We start from the raw sequence: 12974 nt of genomic DNA, 5'->3' as shown, positions 1-12974 counted from the left end.
TAGGCAGCATGTTAGAGGTGAAGAGAGCATGTTTCAACATCCAGTAAAATTACATTAAATGTAATTACATTTATTCACCGAATATAGTATGGAAATTACTGTTAACCAGTTAACAGGTTTTTACTGTAGCATTTTTACAGTATTTTACTGTTAAAATCACAATAATTTTTTACAGTGCAGAGGAAGACTACGATGAAGAAGAGGAAGAGTGCTAGACGCAGACAGCAACGTAAGCGGCAAAGGAAGGACATCCGTCTATAAGCATAAGTTGCAGAGACTGATACACCTACAACGGGAAGATTGGATCATACAAGACATGCATGGAGGAATTGATAAGATTATGACAGAATGATGTTAGAATTCCCCAAAAAGTAGTATATAAGGTCTGAGGAGTAAGATGCTGCCTGCATTAAGTGTGAAGGACACGAGGGGCGCTTAACAGCATCTCCAATATTGCTGTTTAGAGTTTGATTACAGAACTTGTGCTGATCTTGTTTTATTTTAGCATTAACTGCTTTGCATTGTAACTAATAAAAGAAGAGATTGTATTGTTATGATTGCCTCCCGTGAGACTTTACTTATAAACTGAGCCTCAAACAAGAACAACCACAAAGGAGTCTTATGTCATCCCTGAGGTGAGTATATGGTTTAGATTTGACTAACCTTACCCTACCTGAGTAATTATAGGGTTAAAGGTGAAAGACACAAGGACACACCGACTAACAAAGTTTAGGTAAAATTAAGTTTATTAAGTTTAGGTTTTTCATCACTGGAAAAAATTTTTTAAATAAAAAAATATTAATAATCGCTAATAAATTTCACAAACAATTACAAAGAAATGGCAAGTAACACTGAACTGAACGTGAAATTTGAAACACATGAAAAAGTATTTTCATGTACAACGTGCTCCAATATTCTTTGTTTTATTCACAGCTTTATGAATTTTCTTTTACAGTGTCATATTTATATTTAATTTAATTTCAGTAGTTATAAACAATAACGCTGCTGTATGTTCTCAAATGTTCTCAAATCCTGAATCAGTGCTTTCCTGACATCAAAGCCCACACTGTAAAAAATAAGTGTAATTTTAACTGTAACATTTTGTAAAAACGCTATGAAAAAAACTGTTAATAGGTTAACAGTAAGTTCCCGTACTATATACAGGGGAAAAACAGTAAAAGATCTAACCAGACATTTCGTGTAATTTTACAGTAAAATGCTGTTAATTGTACAGTTTTATAAGTAAAAAAACAAAAAAAACAAATCAATGTATAATTTACATTTAGTCATTTAGCAGACGCTTTTATCCAAAGCGACTTACAAATGATGACAATGGAAGCAATCAAAATCAACAAAAGAGCAATGATACGCAAGTGCTATAACAAGTATCAGTTAGCTTAACGCAGTACACATAGCAAGGTTTGTTTTAAAATTATATAATAAATAAAAACAAAAACAGATTGAATAGAAAAAGAATAGAGCAAGCTAGTGTTAGAGGCCTTTTTTGCTTTTGATAATGGTAAGGTTCACCCAAAAATGAAAATTCTTTACTCAGGTGGTTGTTCCAAACCTGCATAAAGTTCTTTCTTCTGTTGAACACAAAAGAAGATAAACTACCTTGAAGAATGTGGGCAACCAAACAGCTGCCGGTCCCCAGTAACTTCCATAGTAGGGAAAAAATATACTGAGTCACTGGGGACCAGAAACCGCACGGCCACCCACATTCCCCAAAGCATCCTCCCCTATGTTCAACAGAAGAAAGAAATCACTGTGGGCCCGAAACAACTTGTGGGTGTGTAAACGATGACAACATTTTCATTTTTGAGTGAACTATCCCTTTAAGTAAGTCCACCGTGAGCAACTGAAATGCTTCTCTGCAAACTGCGCGTTCATCATTAGTTTCTGGACAGACACATTGATAACTTTCCTATGAGGGGCCGTATAGGCCATAACCATTGAAAAGCCTCTCACAAACACCAGTGAAACGAAAAAACCCCGACAAACACCAGTGAAACCCATTCATATGCACCACCGAAAAACAGTCAATTTACAGTCAAAAACTGTAAACTGATATTCCCAGAATTCCCTGCGTGACACTCCACATTTGAAAGTATTTTGTTTAAATATTCATGTTTTTTAATAGTTTTTTTTATCAGTTATGTACATTTGGGCTTTATGTTACATCTTCTGTTGTTTAATGAAAGTTTATTGCATTATTTAAGTATCATGTGTGTTACCATGATGGTGTTTAATGTTTGTGTGAATGACTCTGTGCACCTTCTATTAGTATATACTTCTGCTTGTGATGAGCTTTGATTCTTCATGTGGCTTTCTCTTTTACCACCTGCATTATAATCGTGGTTGTCAGTATGTTAAAGGTACAAAACAGATTTTAATAGCAGTGTGCGCTGTTGAATTTACTGGTTTACGTTCAAATGTTCTTGTTTGTAAATTCCAGTATTATACTGTAAAAATTACAGTTTTTGGCCGTAAATGTGTTCTTGTTCTTGTTTATTTATTTATATAGCACCATTTAAAATACAACCGAGGTTGAACCAAAGTGCTTTACATGAAAAGTACAAGAATGAAAACAAACATCGACAGCTGGAAAAAGGAAAAAATTTTTTAAATAAAAAAATATTAATAATCGCTAATAAATTTCACAAACAATTAATGGCAAGTAGCAAGTAACACTGAACTGAACGTGAAATTTGAAACACATGAAAAAGTATTTTCATGTACAACGTGCTCCAATATTCTTTGTTTTATTCACAGCTTTATGAATTTTCTTTTACAGTGTCATATTTATATTTAATTTAATTTCAGTAGTTATAAACAATAACGCTGCTGTATGTTCTCAAATGTTCTCAAATCCTGAATCAGTGCTTTCCTGACATCAAAGCCCACACTGTAAAAAATAAGTGTAATTTTAACTGTAACATTTTGTAAAAACGCTATGAAAAAAACTGTTAATAGGTTAACAGTAAGTTCCCGTACTATATACAGGGGAAAAACAGTAAAAGATCTAACCAGACATTTCGTGTAATTTTACAGTAAAATGCTGTTAATTGTACAGTTTTATAAGTAAAAAAACAAAAAAAACAAATCAATGTATAATTTACATTTAGTCATTTAGCAGACGCTTTTATCCAAAGCGACTTACAAATGATGACAATGGAAGCAATCAAAATCAACAAAAGAGCAATGATACGCAAGTGCTATAACAAGTATCAGTTAGCTTAACGCAGTACACATAGCAAGGTTTGTTTTAAAATTATATAATAAATAAAAACAAAAACAGATTGAATAGAAAAAGAATAGAGCAAGCTAGTGTTAGAGGCCTTTTTTGCTTTTGATAACGGTAAGGTTCACCCAAAAATGAAAATTCTTTACTCAGGTAAAAAACAAAAACAGATTGAATAGAAAAAGAATAGAGCAAGCTAGTGTTAGAGGCCTTTTTTGCTTTTGATAATGGTAAGGTTCACCCAAAAATGAAAATTCTTTACTCAGGTGGTTGTTCCAAACCTGCATAAAGTTCTTTCTTCTGTTGAACACAAAAGAAGATAAACTACCTTGAAGAATGTGGGCAACCAAACAGCTGCCGGTCCCCAGTAACTTCCATAGTAGGGAAAAAATATACTGAGTCACTGGGGACCAGAAACCGCACGGCCACCCACATTCCCCAAAGCATCCTCCCCTATGTTCAACAGAAGAAAGAAATCACTGTGGGCCCGAAACAACTTGTGGGTGTGTAAACGATGACAACATTTTCATTTTTGAGTGAACTATCCCTTTAAGTAAGTCCACCGTGAGCAACTGAAATGCTTCTCTGCAAACTGCGCGTTCATCATTAGTTTCTGGACAGACACATTGATAACTTTCCTATGAGGGGCCGTATAGGCCATAACCATTGAAAAGCCTCTCACAAACACCAGTGAAACGAAAAAACCCCGACAAACACCAGTGAAACCCATTCATATGCACCACCGAAAAACAGTCAATTTACAGTCAAAAACTGTAAACTGATATTCCCAGAATTCCCTGCGTGACACTCCACATTTGAAAGTATTTTGTTTAAATATTCATGTTTTTTAATAGTTTTTTTTATCAGTTATGTACATTTGGGCTTTATGTTACATCTTCTGTTGTTCAATGAAAGTTTATTGCATTATTTAAGTATCATGTGTGTTACCATGATGGTGTTTAATGTTTGTGTGAATGACTCTGTGCACCTTCTATTAGTATATACTTCTGCTTGTGATGAGCTTTGATTCTTCATGTGGCTTTCTCTTTTACCACCTGCATTATAATCGTGGTTGTCAGTATGTTAAAGGTACAAAACAGATTTTAATAGCAGTGTGCGCTGTTGAATTTACTGGTTTACGTTCAAATGTTCTTGTTTGTAAATTCCAGTATTATACTGTAAAAATTACAGTTTTTGGCCGTAAATGTGTTCTTGTTCTTGTTTATTTATTTATATAGCACCATTTAAAATACAACCGAGGTTGAACCAAAGTGCTTTACATGAAAAGTACAAGAATTGAACCCCGATTGAAACCTTTCTCCTATAGAATTTTCGCTTAGAAATGAGAGTAGTTGTTGCAATACAACTTTTTCTAAGTTTTTTGAGGCAAAGCAGCACAGCTGAGAGATTGGTCTGTAATTCTGCATTTCATCCTGAACTAAATTTGGTCGTTTTAGCTGAGGTGTCACCACAGCATGTTTAAACTCTAGTGGACATATTCCACTAGACAAACTTTTGTTGATCAGATGTGCTAAACTCAGTGATATGTAATCAAAGGTCTGCTTTAACAAACGACCAGAGGCGGACAAAGTACTCAACTCCATTACTTGAGTGAAAGTCTACGTAATAGGCTCAAAAACCCTCAATTCAGCAATGCAAGCAGGATAGTCAGATGGATCAGTTTTCACCGGAGGAATCTGCGCACGTTGATCAGCAATCTTTTGGCTAAAAAAATGTAAAAAGTTCTCACAGGAAACAGGTTCTCACAGGTGTTTACAGCTTTTCTGTATTTTTTACAAAATTATTCTGGCAACCACAGCTGCCAAAATTATTTTGTAAAAGCTACAGATTTGTTTTTACAGTGCACGTCAAGCCGTTCATCAGGACTGATGGTCTACAGAAAGACTTCTGAGTGATTTCTGGTCTTTGGTGGGAGGAAAACCAGATCAAATGTTCTCTGCCAGAGTTGAGTTTAAACTTGAGCTACTCATCCGTCTGGTACAAAGAGCATGTGACGCGTTTCCTCGCCCACTCTTTTCAAACAGGTTGAAGTCTTACTTAAAAAAGCAAGTTTGATGTGCTGCTCACCCCATAATTGGTGGCCAAAAGCTTGAAATAACATCTTGATTCTCCAAAGTGAGCTCCGCCTTGGTCCTCTGTGGTTTGAAGTCGAACCCATTTCTTGCATCATGTGACTCTATGAAACCTTGCAACATGGGCTTCTAAGAAGTCATGAACTAATTTAAGGTTTAGCCTCCAAAAATGAAAGGGCAGACGGCTGGATTCTGTTTGATGCAGCCTGCAGCCATCGTTCCACTATAATGTGAAATGCTGCAGCTTTTCAGTTTGTAGACAATGAAACAGAAGTCAGATGCAACAATGTTAATCTTTGGAAAATGTTTTCTTTGCACATCATCATGATTATGAATTAATGCCAACGTTGTTGTCAGAAGGTCGTTTGACATGAGGCGAAGAGGAACACCTTTTCCCAACCTGCCCTTATAAATTCTGGCTGCCTATAAAGTGGGAACATAGTGAACCCAGACTAAAAGAGGAAGGAGTACAGCGAGGATTCAAACTGGTGCATTTCAGACGGCAAGAAAATATCTGCTTCTTCTAAGAGTTAATATCTCAGAAACACTAAAGTTACCCAGCCTGCATTTCCACATCGCTGTAAGTATTCGATTATTGTGAAAGGCACTATTTGGGGAGGGAAGTTTGGGAATAAGCTGTAATGCTTGCACAAAATGTGTACAAAGTTTATGGTTTCATTTTGTGGCATCACTCAAAGGGGAACGAGTGCCTCCAGCACAAATGGAGGTAGGTTTTTGTTTCTATAAAGCTAATTTGGACAACTGTGCTCATTTGCACTGTTAATTTGGCAGTCGGACATCACCGGCATCCTGGATAGAGAAGCTTTTTACATTATTGGCTCATAGGATTTATAGTGTCCTTCATGAAGTGGTTCCTATTTAGAATCAGAATCAGAATCAGAATGAGCTTTATTGCCAGGTATGTTTACACATGCGAGGAATTTGTTTTCGTGACAGAAGCTTCCGCAGTGCAACAGAATGACAGTGACAGAACAAAAAACACAGATAATAAAAAATAGAACAAGTAAATAAGGAATTAAAATATATAAATTGACAGTTGTATGTGCAGGTATATTACAATAAAATTCTGCATGTCAAAGAAGTAAAATATCAATTGCCTTAATATTTGTTTTTTTAAATAATGCTACACAAGGAGGATTTTACTGCTTAAATTATGGATCAACACTAGTTAGTTTTAAATAGCTGCGGCACATTTTACATAATGTTGTTTTGCCCTTTGACCCAAATACACATAGAAATATCTGAAATGTTCTGAGTTTGCTATTGAATTAATAATTATATAGTATTATAATATTATTTATTTATTCTAAATCATTAACAATGTCATTAATGATTTAAAAATTAAATAATTAATGCTTTAAAATGTAATTAAAATATTGTTTATTTATTAAATGTATTTATTTATTTTTAATTATTTAAAATGTAATTTTTAAAAATTCATTATTGATTCATTAAAAATATCCATTTATTTAAAATTATATATATATATATATATAATTTAAAAGTATATATACTATTAAAGTAAAATTATATACACTATATAATTTCATTTATAATATATAAGTATAATTTAAAAGTACATTTAAATAGTTGCTGTGCCGTATTACTTTGTGAGCAAAACTGTTTTGTAATTAAAATGCATCAATGTTACATGAATTATTATTAATAATTATATAGTACTATAATATTATTTATATATTTTAAATGATTTAAAATGTAATTAAAATGATAATTTATTCATTTAAAATATGTATTTGTTTTTCATTATTTAAAAGTATAATTTAAAAGGACATTTACATAACCAGGCAGTTTCTGTGCTGTCCCAATGTCAACAAAACATATTTTGAATGTAAATTTGGTGTTGATTTTGCTTGTGTAACATTGTTTTATTTCTTATGTTTGGGGTATTGACCTAAAGAAGCAACCTTGTGTTTGTGAACTGTAGTAACCTCAGTGCCTTCTCAAAGCAAACACCACTTTACAGCTGAAAACACTTGTGAGGAACATTCCAAATGTAAGCGATTTCCACTAACATGCACTGATTCTCATGTCATGGCTATTTCTTGTTCCCCAAAAAACTTGATTTATTGCAAAAACACTTTCATTCAGCATCATTTTGTGTCAAAGGTCACCTATTATTGCATACAGACAATGCGTTTGCTGAAAGACATTGTCTCGGAGGAGTAATTACCTCTTGACGCTTAAAAAAAGCTCCCAAGCCCACAGGGTTTAATACAAAATAAATGAAGCATTTGTGAAATCTTTCCGCCTGCCTGAGACTGTCTTCTCTGAAGCGAGGTAAATCAGCCGGACCCTGGGGTCAATGACCTTATAAAGCCCATTTGCGGGATGGTTTGTTTTGATCCCGTTTGTTCCCGTTGGTTATATCTGGGGGACTAAAGACAGCTGACTCCAGCATCACACACACACACACACACACACACACACACACACACACACACACACACACGACCTCCAAGAGAGTGTCCTCATTTAAGCTGTTGGCCACTGAGTCTACAGTACTATACTGAGTAGTAATTAAATGTTCAGATGTTCTTGTATTTAATATAATTGAATTCATCTGAATAGTTATTATATTAAATAGTAAACAGAATATAATTAATATACATTGATAATACATTAATTATTATTAATAATTATACAGTATTATAATATATTTATTTATTATTTATTTAAAATTAAAATTGAATTAATTTAAAATTAATTAATTAATTAATTTTATTTATCATTTAACTGATTTTAATATATTTTATATTTTAAATAGATGTAAAATTATTATTTTTTTATTTTAAATGATTTTAAATTAGTGCAAAATTATAATTGATTAATTAAAATTATTTATTTAAAATGAAATGTTAAGCAAAACTATTTTATAGTTTAAACTTTTTTTTTTTTTTTTACAGTACTGGATATTGCTTGCTAAGTTACACTTTTACTGTTCATCATACTTAGGTTTAATGATTTAAACAAAACTCAAAATATAACTCATCCCAAACCATTTGAACAGTATATGAATGAAAAACACCAGAACAGCATTGCAACAGCCCAGAACACTTTGCCTAAAAACTACAGCAACACCCTAGAAACCACATAATAATGTTCTCATTGGGGATGCTGTAAGGATAGAGTCTCTCTCTCTCTCTCTCTCTCTCTCTCTCTCTCTCTCTCTCTCTCTCTCTCTCCCTCTCTCTTTCTCTCCCTCTCTCTCTCTCTCTCTCTCTCTCTCTCTCTCTCTCTCTCATTCAGACGAGGTACGCAGTCTCTCCTCCTCTGCATTATAAACACACACACACGCAGACACAGACCCTTCACACACACTGCTACAGAGACGAGAGACGACACACTTGGACTTCTTTCACTGGGTATTTTCTTCTATACGGTTGAAAGGCAAGATCATTCTCTTATTTGCTTGCTGTCTCTATATATTCAGCTGCCGCTCTGGAGAAGCTCTTTGGTGCAGGAGAGAAAAGCTGCACCATCAATGGACAGAAAGCGTAACTCTGATCTGATCTTTAAAACTAATGCACGAGGAAGGGTTTTTGGTGCGCTAGTATTAGATTTGAATTGACTTACATTATTTTTTTTTTAAATATTTTTAAAAAAATATATTATTTCAATTTATTTTGTATTATTTTGTACTTCATTTTAATATATTTTAATTACTCTTTTACTTTATTAATTTATTATCTTTACTCCATTTTAGTCCATTATATAAACTTATGATGTCAAATTATTTTAAACTTGGCTTCTATTTCTTCTTATTCACTGATTATGTGTGTAAGTATTGAATGAAAAAAGACATGGAAATTGGGAATATAAATAAACTTTTTCATTATTATTTTCATTATTTTTTAACCTTTTTGATCCTGGACTGAAAAAAAATATGGTGTAGAATTTACTTTAAAATACATTTCACTCAGAAATTAATAGTACAGTTCACAAATTATTTCTACAAAAACATTACTACAGTAGAAAAACTAAAATAGTATTTTCTTGTAAAACATACTTTAGTAATCTTTGTTTTATTCACGACTTTGAAAAATAATTTGACAGTTTGGTTGACCTTAGCCTTATCTCAACATGTCTCTTGCATACTTAAATTAAATTAAGCACCTAAATTGTTGATTTTCAGGTCTGCTGAGGAATCATGGGACTGCTGAAAGTCTCTGTCATCTTTCTTCTTTCATTAATCACAATGACTTTAGCAGAACCGCCTGGATGCAAGATCCGCATCACCGACAGAGGACTGGAGATGCGTAAGATATCTGACAATAAGCCCAACATTCAGACTTAAAATGCAACTATCATTTAGGAGTCTATAAAAGCCTCAGACTGGCCTCTGCTTGACGTCTTTACAGTGAAGGCCGAGACAAAGAAGTTCGTGGAAGAAGAGTTGAGTAACATCACCATGCCAGAGATGCGTGGTAAAGAGGGCCGTTTCCAGTACACCATCAAAGAGTATGTTTGACCTTCCTTTATCTACTGGATTTCCACCGTCATATATAGTCATGTTGCACACAGCGCCCTCATGTCGTCATTCACACGCACAGTAAGCGTCAGGGTTGAGCACCACTCAGAAAAGAATAAAGAATGCCATTTAAATTCCAATTCAGTTCCTGATTTTGAACTGAGGTAGCAAAGAGGATGCAGAATTGCAATTCGAATTAATGTAAGGAAGTAGAATTGAAACTATGTGAAATTCAAAGATAACTGTAATTTGTAACTACAAAGATAGATAGATAGATAGATAGATAGATAGATAGATAGATAGATAGATAGATAGATTTACCAGGATGCGGTACTGATTTTTTTTTTTTTTGGAATTGCAATTCAGTAAATTCTTCTTTTTGACATTCCAAATCAAATTTCCTTGTACAGTCCTGTTAAATGCCCAATTTTGTCCCATTTGTCCCATTCTTAATTCAGAAGGGGGTGATGGTGCCCTTTAGGTGTCAGTGGCATTGAAAAGGCCTACTAAGTATGGACTAGAATGACAACCACAAGGGCTGAACGAACCTATGAGTCGCTTCATAAAACCTCCCGCCTATGGAAGCCCGTTTCCGCCACTGAATAAAAAAATTAAAAAAGGTTATTGCGACTTTTTATCTCACAATTCTGACTTTTTTTCACAGAATTGCGAGATATAAAGTCACACTTGTGAGATAAAAACTCGCAATTCTGACTTTTTTTTCTGTGCAATTGCGAGTTTATATCTCGCAATTCTGACTTTTTCCCCTCGCAATTCTTATAACACGCAATTGCGAGATTATATCACGCAATTCTGACTTTATTTCTCAGAATTGCGAGTTTATATCTCACAATTATGATTTTTTTAAACTCGCAATTGCGAGTTTATATCACACAATTCTGAGAAAAAAAATCAGAATTGTGAGGTAAAGTCGCAATTTTTTTTTTGTTTTTTTTTTGGCGGAAACGGGCTTCCATACCCGCCGGCTCTGATGTTTGTTTAGTGTGAAGATCACGGAGCTGAACCTGACGTCTGACCTGCGCTTCCAGCCTGATGTGGGGCTGCTGTTCGAGGTGCAGAACTCCTCCATCACCCTCAACTTCCAGAGACGCATCCTGTACTGGCTCTTGTGAGTCTGAAGAACACATCTGCAGAAAGCAAGCAAAAGACGTTCATGATTTGAGGTCACAAGCAACTGAAAGAAAGGAGTCTTTTATTCAGCAAGGACGCATTAAATTGGTCAAAAGTGACATTTTAAATGTTACAAAAGATTTCAGTTTCAAATAAGTACTGTTCTTATGAATTTTCTATTAATCGAAGAATCCTTAATATAAACAAATATCATAGTTTCCACAAAAATGTATCAACACAATGGGTTTCAACTGATAATAATCAGTTGAGCAGCAAATCAGCATATTAGAATGATTTCTGAAGGATCACTGAAGACTGGAGTAATGATGCTGAAAATTCAGCTTTGATCACAGGAATAAATTACATGTTAACATGTATTGCAATAGACAACAGTTACTTTAAACCGTGATAATATTTCACAATATTTACTGTATTTCTCATCAAATAAATGCATCCTTGATGAGGTGCCCCCTTTCTCTCCATCAGTTATGATGAGGGAGCCATCAACGCCTCCGCTGAAGGTGTCAACATCTTCACAGTCCTCCATCTCATCAAAGACAAGGACGGACGTCTCAAGATCTCCAACGTCACCTGTGATGCATTCATCACCAAGATGAGGGCCAGATTTAGCGGGACCCTCGGGTACACCACTCTATATTGAATGTTGAGCATGTTTATTGCACATGACATGATTTGATGAAGTGTACAGCTTCTTTATGAATGAAATACATTGTTTGCTCAGCATTTTGCATGTCTGTCTGTTACATGGCATATTCTTATGTGTCTCTAAATATTCCCACAGGAGGGTTTATGACTTTATCGGAACGTTCCTGACTACAGGAATGCGCTTCGTCTTAAATAAACAGGTTTGTTTGCTTGTTTTCTAGTCAGGATTAGCTGATGCTTGTACTGGTGCTCACATACATAAATATATTGTAACTTTAATGACATTGTAACAGATTTTAATCAACTTTTGCATATATGTCTCTGTCAGATTTGTCCTGCCTTGAATCATGCTGCACTAGTTCTGATTAACCAGCTACTGGAAACAATCCCAGGTTAGAGAACAATGCTGATCATTGTAAAACTGTTGTGATATATTGATCTGGCAGACTCGTGTGTTTACGGGAATGTGTTTTTCAGTGCGCACGGAGGTGGACAGTTACGTGGGCATCGATTATTCACTGCTAAGTGACCCCGTGGTGACAGAAACTAGCCTTGATATGGATTTTAGGGTGAGTGATAGATGACTAGTTACTGAACTTTATATGCAAGTTTTTGGGGTCAGCAAAGACATGTTATTCATATAAAAAAATGTATCACGATTTCCAAAAAAATATGAAGCAGCACAACTGTTTTCAACATTGATAATAATCAGAAATGTTACTTGAGCAGCAAATCAGCATATTAGAATGATTTCTGAAGATCATGTGACACTGAAGACCGGAGTAATGATGCTGAAAATTCAGCTTTGATCACTGGAATAAATTACATTTTAAAATATATTAAAATAGAAAACAGTTATTTTAAATTAGAATAAATATTTCACAATACTAGTGTTTTTACTGTATTTATAGGCAGCCTTGGTGAGAGTAAGAGACTTCTTTCAAAAACATTACAAAAATCTTAAACCGATCTCAGACTTTTGAACGGTATAGTGTATTATTTGCCATTTTTAAATATATTATATATCAGTGCCATATTGGTCATTGAAAAAAAAAACGTGGTGTTACCATAGTACATGTGCAAAAAACAGCATAGGATTATAATGATAAGTTTCAAAATACATTAATACTTGGTTTTGATTAATAGATTACATTAATCTAAAACACTCACCATTCAGCAAATATATATATATATATAAATATATATATATATATAAATATTTCAAAATCTACAAAAAATTGCCAAAATATATTATTAATATAGTAATAGTAAAACTTTTTTAAAAAGTTTTAATACAAATCTATAAATTAAATAATGTAAATCTTAACTT

At 33.9% G+C, this 12974-nt stretch overlaps 1 protein-coding gene across 4 annotated transcripts in view; it reads left to right on the top strand.

Annotated features, from left to right (window-relative positions):
* Positions 1–5847: 5847 nt before the first annotated feature.
* Positions 5848–12974, top strand: part of pltp (phospholipid transfer protein) — a 10345-nt gene continuing 3218 nt past the window's right edge. Inside the window, exons 1-9 of one of the 4 annotated variants that reach the window (XM_016496759.1) lie at positions 6003–6064; positions 7304–7372; positions 9512–9635; positions 9738–9837; positions 10851–10976; positions 11465–11620; positions 11781–11844; positions 11973–12036; positions 12122–12213. In XM_016496759.1, coding sequence (XP_016352245.1) covers positions 9527–9635; positions 9738–9837; positions 10851–10976; positions 11465–11620; positions 11781–11844; positions 11973–12036; positions 12122–12213 — 711 coding nt within the window. In that variant the 5' untranslated portion in view covers positions 6003–6064; positions 7304–7372; positions 9512–9526. Of the gene's footprint in view, positions 5918–6002; positions 6065–7303; positions 7373–8625; positions 8767–9511; positions 9636–9737; positions 9838–10850; positions 10977–11464; positions 11621–11780; positions 11845–11972; positions 12037–12121; positions 12214–12974 lie in introns of those variants that run through there. The other 3 variants (XM_016496762.1, XM_016496761.1, XM_016496758.1) reach the window with 3 other exon arrangements.

Source organism: Sinocyclocheilus anshuiensis, unplaced genomic scaffold (genome assembly GCF_001515605.1).
Source record: "Sinocyclocheilus anshuiensis isolate Anshui unplaced genomic scaffold, SAMN03320099.WGS_v1.1 scaffold522, whole genome shotgun sequence".
Lineage (NCBI taxonomy): Eukaryota > Metazoa > Chordata > Actinopteri > Cypriniformes > Cyprinidae > Sinocyclocheilus > Sinocyclocheilus anshuiensis.
This window is presented reverse-complemented; position numbering and strand designations above follow the sequence as displayed.